At 46.6% G+C, this 15,992-nt stretch overlaps 1 protein-coding gene across 13 annotated transcripts in view; it reads left to right on the top strand.

The window, feature by feature from the left end:
- The window catches only part of TRIM9 (tripartite motif containing 9), a 122,223-nt gene that overhangs the window by 84,850 nt on the left and 21,381 nt on the right, over nt 1-15,992 (top strand). For 10 of the 13 annotated variants that reach the window (XM_088444158.1, XM_088444157.1, XM_088444153.1 and 7 more), the window contains 2 exons: nt 4,142-4,299; nt 8,809-8,947. In XM_088444158.1, coding sequence (XP_088300284.1) covers nt 4,142-4,299; nt 8,809-8,947 — 297 coding nt within the window. The remainder of the gene's footprint in view (nt 1-4,141; nt 4,300-8,808; nt 8,948-15,992) is intronic. The other 3 variants (XM_088444160.1, XM_088444154.1, XM_088444148.1) reach the window with 1 other exon arrangement.

Genomic DNA, 15,992 nt, shown 5'->3' with positions numbered 1-15,992 from the left:
GCCACCCCTATTTTCTGGACGAGCGAGCGCAAATAGCGTCCGGCTCTGAATCAGGCCCCTTGTGTGGGTTTTTTTGCACTGCACAAGCTCCAGAACCAAGCGTAGGAGTACGAGTGATTAAGAGCCATAGGCAATTCAGTCGCATCCCCGTTTGCGTAGGTGTCTGCGGCGTTCTCACCCAGATAAAGATCAGAAAGTGCGCGTTAACATATGTAGAGTTTTACGTAAGCGTAAATATGGATATTTCCAGGTACACGTTTTGGACCTAGTATAGGCTGATGAAAGTGTGCCCGGGTAATGATGGCGGCTATGAAGCTAAGTGTAGGGACAGGGGGCAGTCTGGGCTGCAGCTCTGTATATTGGTGACAATATATATATGTTATTACTGGCATACAAAGCGGGAGGTTCTGCAGCCCAGACGTGTTCATCTCTGCATCTGGTCCAGTGACCGCCTCCTGGGTGTGGATTCAAATATCTACAATAAAAAGGTCGATAGTGTCTAGGTAGACAGACAATAGGTAGACAGACAATAGGTGGAAAGACAATAGGTGGACAGGTACAAAAGGTCGACATTGGAATGGTCGTCACGTTTGTTTTTGTTTTTCTAACCCTGATCTTTACCCTCACCTTGGTGCCTAACCCTAACCCTCCCTATTGGTCCCTAACCGTCGGGGTAAGTGCCTAGCCCTAACCATGCCTCCTAGTGCCTAACGCTAACCCTCCCTCCTAGTACCTAACCCTAACGCTCTGGGAAGTGCCTAACCCTCCCTCCTAGTACCTAACCCTCCCTCCTAGTCCCTAACCCTCCCTCCTAGTACCTTTCCCTCCCTCCTAGTACCTAACCCCTCCCCCCCTCTAGTACCTAACCCTAATCGTCTAGGTAAGTGCCTAACCATCCCTCCAGTAAGTGCCTAAACCTAACTGTCCCTCATAGTACCTATCCCTAACCGTCTGGGTAAGTGTCTAACCATCCCTCCTAGTACCTAACCTTCTGGGTAAGTGCCTTGTGCCTAACCATCCCTCCTATTGCCTAACACTAACCATCCAGTAAGTGCCTAACCCTAACCGACCCTCTTAGCGCCTAACCCTAACCGTCCCTCTTAGCGCCTAACCCTAACCGTCCCTCTTAGTGCTGAACCCTAACCGTCCCTCTTAGTGCCTAACCCTAACCGTCCCTCTTAGTGCCTAACCCTAACCATCCCTCTTAGCGCCTAACCCTAACCGTCCCTTTTAGTGCCGAACCCTAACCGTCCCTCTTAGTGCCGAACCCTAACCGTCCCTCTTAGTGCCGAACCCTAACCGTCCCTCTTAGTGCCTAACCCGAACCTTCCGCTAAGTGCCAATCCCTAACCGTCCCTCCTAGTACCTAACCCTTACTGTCTGGGTAAGTGTCTAACTCTAACCATCCCTTCTTTGCCTAACCCTCCGGTAAGTACCTAACTTTAACCATCCCTCCTAGTACCTAACCCTAAATTTCTGAGTAAGTGACTAACCTTAACTGTCCCTCCTAGTGCCTAACCCTAACCGTCCCTTCTAGAGCCTAACCCTAACCCTCCAGTAAATGCCTAACGCTAAAAAACAAACAAAAAACATGTTAACCATTTTTTTGTGTTGACCTTTTGTCAATGTCGACCTTTTGTATCTGATGATTTTCATCCATGTCAATGCTTTGTGTGTCGACATTTTGACCATGTCGACCTTTTGTACCTGTCAACCTATTGCCTGTCTACCAATTGGTGTCTACCTAGACTCTGTCAATCTTTTTATTGTAGGATCTATTGATTGGGACCCCTGTGTCAGGGGGCACCTGAGTTTAGTCTGCAGTGTGTGCGGAGAATAATTGCATTGTTTCTGTATAATTAGTACAAATGTAACACTAAAGACCATGACATACTAGTTAGTGCTGACCCGTTTGTCATTGCTAAAGCCGGCTACACTCTAGACGATATGTTGTCCGATCTGCCGGATCGCACAACATATCGTCCACATCGGCCAATGTCTACCCGCTATGTCACTCCGTCGGGCCAGCATGCGCTTTCGCCCGTCGTCAGCGATATCGTCAGCGTGGGCCGTGCTACTAAATGCAGCATGGCCTCCGACAGTGTGTATGCACTTGCCGATGCTGGGACCCCCCGCCTACGATATCGTGCTGGGTACACATCGGCTAATGTGTACCCAGCATAAGGATATTAGAAGGCGCCGTGGGTTCCTCTGCTGTTATTGCCCTCCTCCGGCGTTGCTGTACACATTAGTGAGGCAGGATAGTATCTTATGCTGTGAATGGTGGGCGGCTCGTGTGTCCCTATGATTTATGATGCAGCCACAATCTTGTAGAGGTTCTGTCAGCGGAGATCATAAAAATATATTTACTGCCTATGTGCAGGGTTTTGGGCAGGGTTAGATAGAGTGAAAGCATCGGCTGCTTTGTGAGGCAGAACGTTGGCTTCTGGCCTTTACCCGGACCTCACAAGTTTCTGTAGGATGCGAATGGCTACACTCTATTACTCCTGAATACAATAAAAAGAAGCAGAACTATTAGGATAAATGCAGCCTCAATGTCACATTCATCCCTCTAATTGTTAGATAAATACCTATGTGTGGAGCAGGGCGGCAGTGCATTTAGAAAATATGTTTAGGTTTAAATATGCAAAATAGGGTATGTCAACGTACTGACTGTCGACATGTAAAGTAGTATCTACATAATGAGCATGTCGACATTTATGGTTGTTGACATTTTGACCATGTCAACAAACGTGACTTGTTGGTGTCGACCTTCTCATTGTCGACATTCAGAATATTGACATATCATGCCACACCCGTGCGTAATACAAGAGGAGCCACCATTTTAAAGGTTAAAGGTCACAGGTTGTTCTCTTACACGTGTGTGTATATATATATCTATCTATATATATATATATATATATACATACATACACGTACGTACGTATGTACGTACGTACGTACGTACGTACATACACACACTTATATATATATATGTATATATATACATGCATATACACACATATACACATACACACATAAATAGATACATATACACAGACATACACACCAGGGTTAATTTTTTTTGTCAGCAGCCAATTAACCTACCAGCATGTTTTTGGCATCTAGGGGGAAAGCAGGGCACCCAAAGGAAACCACACAAACACAGGGAGAACATACAAACTCCATGCCACAGTAAAAAAAAAAATGATTGCAGGAATGTATTAATATTTTCATGTTATTTGTGTATTATAGATCTATAAATATATGTAAATACTGTTCTTATAATTGATTACTTATGCTGGGCATCCACTATACAATTATCTGTCAGATATCTGTCCAATCTGGCTGGTTGGAATGAAAACCTGGTAATGTATGGGAGCAAATGACAATCGTCCATTTGCTCACAAACACTGGAAAATGGACAAAAATGTTTGTTCAAATTGGTTAAATTCATTTGATTTAACCAATTTGTCTGAGAATGACCATATTTGTCTGTTTTCCAGTGTTTGTCAGCAAATGGACGATTGTCATTATCTCCCATACATTACCAGGTTTTCATTCCTCCCAGCCAGATTGGACAGATCTCTGACAGATAATTGTATAGTGTATGCCCAGCATTAAGGATGTAAAGAGTATATATTACAGCTCGCTGTGGTTTTTAGGGCTATATGAAGGCACTTTGGGGTTGTGTACTCTGTATAATGGAATCTGATCCTCTCAGTGACATCTGCAGGGGGGGTTCATAATTCTATATGAAAATGACCTAGCTGCAGGAAAGCCCTCTGGATTCTGCGCCCACTGTCCGTACGCATGACGCAGAATAGAATGCAACACTGGCAGCATGACAAACCCAGAGACACCCACACACACCGGATCACCTGCGCGCGCTTGCGATGTTGTCACACAGAAACGCCCATGAAGCAGCTGAGATATGTTCCGCTCTGAATTGTGAGTGCGTCACATAAATGTACATGCAGCCCGGGGCACAGGCGCAGTGTGTGAAAAATCGCTAGATGCAGCCGCGTACGAAGGTGCGAGCGACTCAGCTAGGCCCGTGGTGGGGGTAGGTGCCGGTGTTTTTACAGTTCGCCCTTTTCAATGTTTCACAAAATCCTGGCTTATGATAACAATTTCTCAGTTCCGTCCCTAGTGCCAGCACCCCCAATTCTTCAGATGGAGGAATGCTGCACCCACAATAATAGTGCCACGTTGTCATGGAAACAGCCCCCGATGTCGATGGTGCAAGCAGAAGGGTACATACTGGAGTTGGACGATGGCAACGGGGGGCAATTCAGGGTAAGAACCAGCTTCTTCACTGTAGTAATACGTCATTAAGAATTCTGTGCAATATTTTGTATGTATACTGTATGTCTCTCGTCGTGAAGTAGGCGTCTGCTTGCAGTTTTGCATTGTACACTATTATCCTGTTAGAAGTCATTTTAGGCTCTGAAAGGCTCAGTGCAGGCTGCCACGCCCAATCTCAATGAACTCTGGGCCTGATTCAGAGCCGGACGCTATTTGCGAACGGTTGTTCAAAAAAAGGGGCCGGCTATTTAAATTGAGCACTCGCTCTTTGCGGTCTGTTGACGCCTCTATGTCTGAGAGAGCGAACGAAACATGCGCTCGCTATTTTGTAAAGACGCCCCCTGGCCGTTCGCATCATACGTCATCTCCGCTATTTATTAGATTAATCGAGTACATCGAAAGGCGTCTGAACTGCTCGCAGTGCTTGTGGTTGGATTTTCCTACCGCAATCATGCGAACAGTTCAGGCTAAGAAACAACCAAGTGACTTGGTCGATGACGCTACTTTGTTAATTATGCACTCCCATTAAACGTCCGTTTTGACCGTTAGGCACGCCTGCGTTCGGATCTCCACTCCCCCGTTTTCAAGCACCTTCCCCTGTTACCACCCACAAACGCCTCATCCAGTCACTCAAATTAGCAGCCCCTCGCTGTTTTGCGAGCGCACGATTTCCGACCGCAATGACTGGTTGGCGCATGCGCATTATGACCCATACGCATGTGCAGATGTGCGAACATCGCTCGGAGCGAACGAGAGGCCTCTTACGAGCGGCTCTGAATCAGGCACTCGATTTAAGTATTGCCAGTGCTGATAAGCCCCTGAGATATATGTGTGCGTGCGTTTTTGCAGGTGTGGTTCATCGTTATACTTAAACCCTTTTTTGTCGTTCTACAATGAGATCACCTTAGCAACGCCGTACGGCTGCATATAGACTGCCTCCGCCATCCCCGATTGATTTAAGTTGTCATTGATTTATTTAAGAAATGGCTAACTGGAAACTTATTGAGTCAGCAGCTTCTCCAAATCTATTCACCCTCAACATTTATCAGAGTCGGCAGACAGTAAATCCCCGTCCAGGAGTCTATAAACCGTGTCTGGCAGCGATGAGACGCAATATATATCCCAGGGTGATCAGCCCTGTAGGAAATAGCATCTGAGAAGCCGTACCTATCAGTCTGTGAGGGGAGATCAGGGTTCACAAACTACAGATTGGCAATTATCCCAATCTTCCAAAGTGACTTATGGCAATAAGGGCCTGATTCAGAGCCGGACACTATTTGCGCTCGCTCGTTCAGAAAAAGGGGCCAGCTATTTTAATTGAGCGCTTGCTCTTTGCGGTATGTCGACACCTCTATGTCTGAGCGAGCGAACGAAATATGCTCTCGCTATTTTTTAAAGACGCCCCCTGGCCGCTCGCATCCTACGTCATCTCCGCTATTTATTTGATTAATCGAGTACATCGAAAGGCGTCTGAACTGCTCGCAGTGCTTGTGGTAGGTTTATCCTACCGCAATCATGCGAACAGTTCAGGCTAAGAGACAACCAAGTGACGTGGTCGATGACGCTGCTTTGTTAATTATGCACACCCTTTTGACCTTTTGGCACGCCTGCGTTCGGATCACCACTCCCCGTTTTCAAGCACCTTCCCCTCTTACCACCCACAAACGCCTCATCCTGTCACTCAAATTAGCAGGCACTCGCTATTTTGCAAGCGCTCGATTTCCGACCGCAATGACTGGTTGGCGCATGCGCATTACGACCCATACGCATGCGCAGATGTGCGAACATCGCTCGGAGCGAACGAGCGGCTCTGAATCAGGCCCTAAGTGCGGCTGATAACTTTATAATAATGTATAAACTAATCAGGAAGACTTAATACACTGCTGTTCGTATTACTTTCATGTTTTTCCCACTGATGTTTATTACATGTCTTTACTAGTAAACTCACATAAACGGGTCAGACATTACAGATCAGTGGGGTCGATTCAGACCCGGACGCTAAGCCGCGGACGCACGCTATGGCCGATTGTCGCCCATCTGCGTATGCAGTGCGTGAACCAGTCATTGCAATCGGGAATCGTGCGCTCTTAACACAAAGTCTGAGCGCTACTTTGAGTGAGTGGTAAAAGAGGAAGGTGCTTGAGAACGGGGGAGTGGTGCTGCAAACGCAGGCGTGTCTGGGCGTCAAACCGGAGTTTTAGGGGTGTACATAATTAGCATGGAGGCGTCATTGTACACGTCACTTGGTTGTATTTCAGGCTGCAGTGATCGCAGTGCTTGCGGTGGGGTAGAGTCTACCTCAAGCGCTGCGTGCAGCTATGATGGCTCTGGAAGGCTCTGATTAATCATAATCATGCACTTCCTGGAAATGACGTGTGCTAAGTAAGAAAAGTGGGCGTCTTTATAGTGGCGTACGCTCACTCTGCCGTCGCTCTCTAAGACATAGAGTGCGTCCTTACAGTGCGATCGCGGAATTTGCATACCCGGACCCTTTTGGCAGCGAGAGAGAGCGCAGCTTAGCGTCCGGGTCTGAATCGCCCCCAGTGTTGCTAGTGTTGCCGCACCCACCGCTGTTATTACTAGCGCTACGGTAGCTTTCAATTTGTGTTGTGGAATGTTCTCTGGAGAGTTTTTATCCAAGCTAGTTGGCACATTGGTAACAAAACCACAGCGTTGGGAGGTAACACGGGGTTGTCGCAGTTAGGTAAGAAACGGGACTGTGAATGCAAAATATATTTTGGGAAGTTTCTATAACAGACAATCAGAGAGAACGCTACGGTAGGGACTTTGTTGAAGTCAGGGCTCCTGTTTCTGGCAGCAGATATTATATTAGTGTGGGACGATTGAATAGAGACCCAAAATCAGGAGGTATGAGGAGAATTAAAGAGGGACGCATTGCGCCAAATGACTTGCCATAATGTAAAATGGAAGATTAGGTGCTCCGAGCCCGCCTTCTTATGCAGCTTTGAATAACGGTTTTACGCCAGTTGGTAGATTTACTAAATGTCGATCATCGGCGACTTTGACCAATTAGTTTTACAGCAACGACAGGAATCGGTGCTAAAAACCGATTCGCTTGCGACTGGTTTAGCATTGATTGCTGTTGCCATTTTAAATCCATCGGTCAAAGCCAACGATGATCGGCGGCTTTGAAAAAACAACATTGAATAAATATAAACCCGTCTGACAACTTCCCGCTCAGATAAACTGTGAAACTCGGCACTGTAGAGACTGAAGGACCTTTGTCAGAACCTCTACAGGCCACAGCCACAGTCAAAACACCCAGCAGCCCCGGCAGGGCATTCATTCGAACTGCGTTTGCTCTGCAAGTTCCAGTTCTGGGGATCGTCCGTAGCAGAAACACACAAAGTTTTGATACATAAGGGCTGATATGTAGTTATATGATATGGAGAAAAAGATTAAATTGATATATGAATCAGACTAATGTGCCTGAATCGTTACCGATGAGATTAGCACTCTGCCCTATTGTGCGCGGTTTGGCGATGGAGCATGCACACTGTGCGGAGTATGACCTTAATGTTTTTGTACGTTAACAGCCCAATCACATTTTTGCTATAGAGACAGACATTTATAGCTATGCCCCTGTGACCTTCACTGCTTAACAAGAAGGTGGTGACAATATTAGTATCTAACAGGGGACGAACTCTGCAAGATTTAAATAGGTTTTTATGAAGTGTGTCTGATAAATGTCCTAAAATGTATTTATTGTATGGTGTTGAGGATTTTATTATTACACATAAAGTTCTACTTCCCTGGGGTCCTCTGATTTAGGGGCCTGATTCAGAGCCGGACGCTCTGACCAGAGCGCTCGCTCTGAATCAGTGCCCTCCTCCATGAAAATGGAGCGTCCTCCTGGACGCTCGTATAGCTGTGGGTCACCACCCACAGCATATACGAGCGTCCAAAAAGATGGTCGCGATGGTCTTGACGGAGACCCTGCGGTAGGGTTTCCCAGCCACAAGCCCTGGAGTGATTTTGGGTCTATCAGAGCCAAAATCACTCCCACTGACATCACTAGTGGATGACATCACTAGTGATGTCAGTGGGGCCGGCTTCAGACGGTAGGCGTTCCCATGGGAACGCCTCCGTCTGGCAGGCATGCCCACCAAAGGGGGCGTGCTGTCAATCAACATCGACAGCACGCCCCCTTTGGTGCGAGACCCGGAGCGATGGGAAGCCCGTCGCTCGCCGGGTCTCGCTCATGCGCACGACGGAGCTCCCTCCGTCGTGCGCATGCACAGTGGGGAACATCGACCCACTTGCGAGCGTACTGCCGCTCGTGAGTGGGTCTGAATGACCCTCTAGGTCCCACCGAAAGTTTATGTGGTAGAGAAATCAACAACAGGCCAGGTCAGGCGATGGCTGATCCCCGGGGTAGTAGACTCCTCCAGCTTCTCATACCTAAGTGTCCTCTGGTCAATGGCTAAATTCTGAGTTTATAGTATAGTTTCTGTTTTATGCTTCTGGTTTCTGTTCTAGGAAGTATTTGTTGGGAAGGAGACAATGTGCACCGTGGATGGCCTTCACTTCAACAGTACATACAACGCCCGGGTCAAGGCCTTCAATAAAGCTGGGGTCAGCCAGTACAGCAAGACCCTGATTCTACAGACCTCTGAAGGTAACGAGCTAAGCGTATGACAACAGGAGACTCTATACGGCAGTGACTAATACTATCAGGGGACTCTATAATACAGTTACTTACCCAATGGATGTATATTAAAGCCTCTATATGCAGTGACTAATACTATGTAAATATCAGGGGACTCTATAATACAGTTACTTACCCAATGGATGTATATTAAAGCCTCTATATGCAGTGACTAACACAATGGACATATATCACGGAGTCTTTAAGGCTGTGACTAACTGTGTAAATTTTAGGGGACTCTATAATGCAGTGACTAACACAATGTAATTATCAGGGGACTCTATAATGCAGTGACTAAGACAATGTAATTATCAGGGGGTCTCTATTATGCAGTGACTGACACAATGTAATTACCAGGGGACTCTATAATGCGGTGACTAACACAATGTAATTATCAGGGGACTCTATAATGCGGTGACTAACACAATGTAATCATCAGGGAACTCTATAATGTGGTGACTAACACAATGTAATATCAGGGGTCTCTATAATGCAGTGACTAACACAGTGTAATGTCAGGGGTCTCTATAATGCAGTGACTAACACAGTGTAATTATCAGGGGACTCTATAATGCGGTGACTAACACAATGTAATTATCAGGGGACTCTATAATGCAGTGACTAACACAGTGTAATTATCAGGGGACTCTATAATGCAGTGAATAACACAATGTAATTATCAGGGGACTCTATAATGCAGTGACTAACACAATTTAATATCAGGGGACTCTATAATGCGGTGACTTATTTATTTACAGTTTCTTATATAGCGCAGCATATTCTGTTGCGCTTTACAATTGGAAACATAAATAGAACAAAACTGGGTAGTAACACACAGATATATAGGTAGGAAGGCCCTGCTCGTACGCTTACAATCTATAGGGAAATAGGCATTGATACACAAGGATAGGTGCTATATATTGCAATTTTGGTCCAGCCAGAATGGAGAGTTACTTGGTGGGGTGTATGATCCAGTCACACAGGAATGTTGGCCAAATATCAGGAGGATGTGAAAGAAAGACAATGTGTGAGGTTATGTGTGAACTGTGAAAGGGGATGTTATTAGAGATGGAAGCTATGAAGGTTATGTGGGCGGTTCTGGAATCTGATAAGCTTGCCTGAAGAGGTGAGTTTTCAGGGAACGCTTGAAGGATTGGAGACTAGAAAAAAGTCTTATTGTGCGTAGTAAGGCATTCCATAGAGTGGGTGCAGCCCAAAGAAAGTCTTGTAATAGTGAGTGGGAGCAAGTAATGCGTGGGGATGAGAGATGCAGATCTTGTGCTGAGCGGAGAGGTCGGGTTGGGAGATATTTTGAGATGAGTGAAGAGATGTATGTTGGTGTGGTTTGGTTAATAGGCTTATGTGTAAGTAAAAGTATTTTATATTGAATACGGTAGAAAACCGGCAGCCAATGGAGGGACTGAAAGAGCGGGGCAGCAGACGATGAACGTTTGGCAAGGAAAATAAGCCTCGCAGCTGCATTCATAATGGATTGTAATGGTGATAGCCTGTTTTTGGGAAGGCCAGTAAGGAGACTATTGCAATAGTCAATGCGGGAAAGAATGAGTGCATGGATTAGAGTTTTAGCAGTGATTGTGTGAGGTATGGTCGAATTTTGGATATGTTTTTTTAGATGTATGTAACATGATTTTGAGAAAGATTGAATGTGGGAAACAAAGGACAGTTCAGAGTCAAGTATGACACCTAGTCAGCGAGCTTGTGGGGCAGGGTGGATTGTCGAGTTATCAACAGAGATTTAGAGATCAGGTTGGTAACTGTTATTGGCCGGTGGAAATATAATTAATTCTGTTTTAGAAATATTAAGTTTCAAGTGGCGTGATGAAATCCAAGATGAAATGGCAGAATGACATTCAGTGATACGGACCAATACAGATGGAGATAAATCTGGAGAGGATAGGTAGATTTGAGTATCATCCGCATACAGATGGTACTGAAATCCAAAAGAGCGGATTAGTTTGCCAAGAGAGGTGGTATAGATTGAGAATAGCAGAGGACCTAAGACAGAGCCTTGTGGTACTCCAACTGATAGAGGTAGCGAAGAGGAGGCAGAATCAGAAAAACGCAGTAAAAGAGCAATCAGATAGGTAGGAAGAGAACCAAGAAAGATCTTTGTCTTTAAGACCTAGGGATTGTAGTGTTTGTATGAGAAGAGAGTGGTCAACAGTGTCAGCAGCAGAGAGATCTAGGAGAATTAGGAGTGAGTAATGACCTTTAGCTTTGGCAGTGACCAGATCATTTACTACCTTAGTCCGTGCTGTCTCTGTGGAGTGTTGGGAACGAAAGCCAGACTGAAGTGGGTCCAATAAGTTGAGTGTGAGTTAAGAAAGTGTGTGAGGCGGGTGTAGACAAGTCTCTCAAGTAGCTTGGAGGGGCATGGGAGCTGGGAGATAGGACGGTAATTTGAGAGAGTGTTCGGGTCAGAATTTTGTTTTTTCAGAATGGGAGTAATCATTGCATGTTTGAACAGTGATGGAAAGATGCCAGTAGAGAGAGATTTTAGTTAGGGTTGGGATGAGAACTGGAGACAGAGCTTTACTGATTTGTGAGGGTATAGGATCTAGAGGAGAGGTAATAGAGTAGGAGGATGAGAAGAGTGTAGATACTTCATCTTCATTTGTGGGGTCAAATGAAGAGAATGTGCCAGAGGGTTCAGGTAGGTAATTGAGCAGGTCATTAGCTGAGGAAGACCATACCATTTCATTTCGGATCTTATCAATCTTGTCCTTGAAATAGGAAGCAAAATCTTGTGCAGATAGTAGCAGGGGACTCTATAATGCAGTGACTAACACAATGTAATTATCAGGGGACTCTATAATGCGGTGACTAATACATTGTAATATCAGGGGACTCTATAATGCTGTGACTAACACAATGTAATTATCAGGGGACTCTATAATGCGGTGACTAACACAATGTAATTATCAGGGGACTCTATAATGCGGTGACTAACACAATGTAATTATCAGGGGACTCTATAATGCAGTGACTAACACAGTGTAATTATAAGGGGACTCTATAATGCAGTGACTAACACAATGTAATATTAGGGGAATCTACAAGGCGGGGACTGTCAATGGATATATATCAGGGGACTCTTATTTGGCAGTGACTAACACAGTGGATAGATATTGGGGACTATATAACACAATATATGAAAAAGTGGGGTTTTTAATAAGGGACTGAGTGGCATGGGAGTGGCAAACAAAATTGCAGGTATAGCACTAAAGTACACTTGATAACTGTTGTGAGAGTTAATGAACAAATGTCCAGATAGTCACAGGCAGAACAGTCCAGTATAGGTATGATGAGCTGTAAGTGAATGCAGGTTTGGTGAGCTGTAGCTGATGCAGACAGAGGTAGTGAAGTCCAGCTGGGAGTGAAATGAAACAAGGTGCAGGGAAACAGCAGGTTCAGGTACTCAGGCAGGTAGAAAGGTATATGGAGGAGGTAGGGGAATCCAGCAGGGTTTGGAGCAGGTTAGGAAAAGCAGGCTTAGGCAATGAATCCAATAGACAGGTTTAAGCACAGGAACACTCTCTTTCAGCTCTCGTAGAGAAACACGTTGCACTGGCAATGCAAGGGAGCTCTGAACTCCCTTAAATCCCCAGTGCTCAGCCATGACTGGTCAGAGAGGAGCATGTGACACACCAGGATGGAACGGAATGCCCATGCCAGAACGGAACGGAAGCACCACCAGGCCTAACCAGACCAGAGTGACAGTATGTCCCCACAGAACCACGCACAGCCAATGCTCTACCACCGCCAGACGCCCCTCGCCATAGCGTCCTCACAGGTATTACCCGTCGACTACCATGCTGCCAAGAGACCCTGGTCGCCCCCTTTATGGGTGGCCTCAGGACACCTTCTAGGCTTTTCAGGATGAGCCAAGTGGACTTTGCTGACAGGACTGGAAACGTGGTTATCCTCAGCTTTGGCTCAACAGAAACAGGAACTGGAAACTGAAAACCCCTCCTGGGGTACGAGACTTGAGGCCCCTTCCTGGGGTGCTAGATTTGAAATCCCCTCCTTGGGAACAAAACTTGAAACATCCTCACGAGGTATGGGGCTGAAAACCCCATTCTGGGGCTGGACACTCAGAAATCCCTTAAGGGGCTGAGGCTCTGGAGACCTCCTTTGATGTTGAGACCTTAGAGACATCCTCTGGGGTTGAGGCTTTGGAGTCACCCCTCCTGGGGCAACAAAGGACTTCCCAACAGGCGGTTGTAGTTGTATAGCTGTCAAAACTTTTGCCCCAAGCATGGGTGTATTCCGTAGTGTTTCTAGGCCACTATCAGGGGATAATGACCGTGACAAGGCGTCGGTCTTCAGAAGGCAAGACACTTGACATTCCACACTCCATGACTGAACCTGCATAGTGTTCCAATCAATTCTGGGGTTGTGCTTACACAACCGAGTATCCGAGTATAACTTCATGGGAAGTCTTGGGTATAATGAAAAAACTGATATGTTCAACATGGAGGGCTCCAACACGAACTAAAACAGGTTGAGTTCTCTTAGACACAGTTCCATTACAAAGAGATTTACCATCAATAGAGGTCCAGGAGACAGAATGATCCAAGGTGCTGCAGGGAATTTGTAATTTATCTGCCAACCGAGACTACATGAAATTCCCTGCTGCCCCGGAGTCCAAAAGGGCAGACACAAAAACAGGGCTAGAATTAATGTCTAAGGCTATGGACAACACAGAGGGGGTCATTCAGACCCGCTCGCGAGCGCAGGACGCTCGCAAGCGGGTCGCTGGTGCCGAATTGCGCATGCGCACGACGGAGGGAGCTCCGTCGTGCGCATGCGCGAGACCCGAATAACGACGGGTCTCGCACCAAAGGGGGCGTGCTGTTGATGGTGAGTGACAGCACGCCCCCTTTGGTGGGCGTGCCGGGGGCGTGGCTGCCAGACAGAGGCATTCCCATGGGAACACCTACCGTCTGAGTCCGGCCCCACTAACATCACTAGTGATGTCAGTGGGAGTGATTTTGGCTCTGATAGAGCCAAAATCACTCCAGGGCTTGCGGTCACCAAGAGCCTACCGCAGGGTCTCGTCGCAGGCCCGATGGTCGCGATGGTCTTGACCATTGCAACCATCTTTTTGCCAGCTCGCATATGCTGTGGGTGGTCACCCACAGCTATGCGAGCGGCCAGGAGGCCACTCCATTTGTAGGTAGGAGGGCACTGATTCAGAGTGAGCGCTCTGGTCAAAGCGTCCGGCTCTGAATCAGGCCCAGAGTCAATACGTTTAGAGGACGGAAGAATTGCTCCTAGCTGAGTGCACCCAGAACTAGCTAGAATCGGGACGCTCCCCGGCTTATGGGTACAGGAAGCCACCAGGTGACCCGAGTATCCACAGTATAGACAAAGGTTCTCTTTAAAGCGTCTCTGTCGTTCTTCATTAGAAAGACGGGTCAGATTTACCTGCATGGGTTCTTCCTCGGAAAGGGAGGGAGTGGGACGGGTAGGGGAAGGGAAACGCTTAGCTCTGTGTTTTTCATCTTGGCGCTCTCTAAAGCGTATATCAACTTTATTACAAAGGGAAATGAGATCACTAAGACTAGAGGGTAATTCGCGAGTCACTAGATCATCCTTTAAACGATCTGATAGACCTTGCCAAAAGGCCAATGTCAAGGCTTCTTCGTTCCACTTGAGTTCAGATGCCAAAGTCTGAAACTGAATGACGTACTGGCTGACAGGACGGGTCCCTTGTTTTAACTTCATAATACTGGAGGAAGTAGAGGAAGTTCTTCCAGGCTCGTCGAAAATCCTCCTGAATGTTGCTAGAAACTCTGGGTAATTGTCCAGAAGCTGATCTGAACGCTCCCAGAGCGGAGAAACCCATTCTAGGGTGGAGCCGGATAACAAGGACACAATGAAAGCCACTTTGGTTCTAGGAGCAGGAAAATTAGAGGGTTGCAAAGTAAAGTGCACATCGCACTGATTGAGAAATCCACGACACAGTTTTGGAGTACCATCAAACTTATCAGGTGTGGGAAGATGCAAACGAGGAGTAGATACAGATGAAGAAATCACAGGAGTGGGGACAGGAGTGACTGCAAGCACACTAGGAGCCGTTGAAGTAGCTTGTGCAGTATCCAGACGGCGTGCAATTGTCTTGCACAAACTGTGCCATCTGTCACTGTATAGTCTCCACACTCTCCAAGCGAGTTGCTATGCTCTGAATTAAATCCTGTTGTTTAGTTATTTCTTGCAGGAACTGAGCCACTTGGCGCTGCATAGCTTCCAGGTTTTCCAAACGGCCAGCAATACTTCGGAAAAAATCCGCTCCAGACTCCTGTTCCGTGGCCGGATCCAAGGGGCCAGTGCAAACTGTGAGGTTCTGAATTTGTTGTGGACGCGGGGTGGTGATAGAAGCAGACACAGGAGCAGACTTAAATGAAAAAGTGGGGTTTTTAATAAGGGACTGAGAAGACATGGGAATGGCAAACAAAAGTCCATGTATAGCACTAAAGTGCACTTGATAACTGTTGTGAGGGTTAATGAACAAATGTCCAGGTAGTGACAGGCAGAACAGTCCAGTATAGGTATGGTAAGCTAAAACAGAATGCATACTTGATGAGCTGTAAGTGAATGCAGGTTTGGTGAGCTGTAGCTGATGCAGACAGAGGTAGTGAAGTCCAGCTGGGAGTGAAATGAAGCAAGGTGCATGGAAACAGCAGGATCAGGTACTCAGGCAGGTAGGAAGGTATTTGGAGGAGGTAGGGGAATCCAGCAGGGTTTGGAGCAGGTTAGGAAAAGCAGGCTTAGGCAATGAATCCAATAGACAGGTTTAAGCACAGGAACACTCTCTCTCAGCTCTCGCAGAGAAACACGTTGCACTGGCAATGCAAGGGAGCTCTGAACTCCCTTAAATCCCCAGTGCTCAGCTGTGACTGGTCAGATAGGAGCATGTGACACACCAGGATAGGGCAACTAGGTCACATGTCCGGAGGCAAGATGGTGGCGCCCATGCCAGAACTGAACG

Source organism: Taudactylus pleione, unplaced genomic scaffold, assembly GCF_031769625.1.
Source record: "Taudactylus pleione unplaced genomic scaffold, aTauple2 ptg000350l, whole genome shotgun sequence".
NCBI lineage: Eukaryota > Metazoa > Chordata > Amphibia > Anura > Myobatrachidae > Taudactylus > Taudactylus pleione.
The sequence above is the reverse complement of the archived record's forward strand: the minus strand, read 5'-3'. Positions and strand labels throughout refer to the sequence as shown.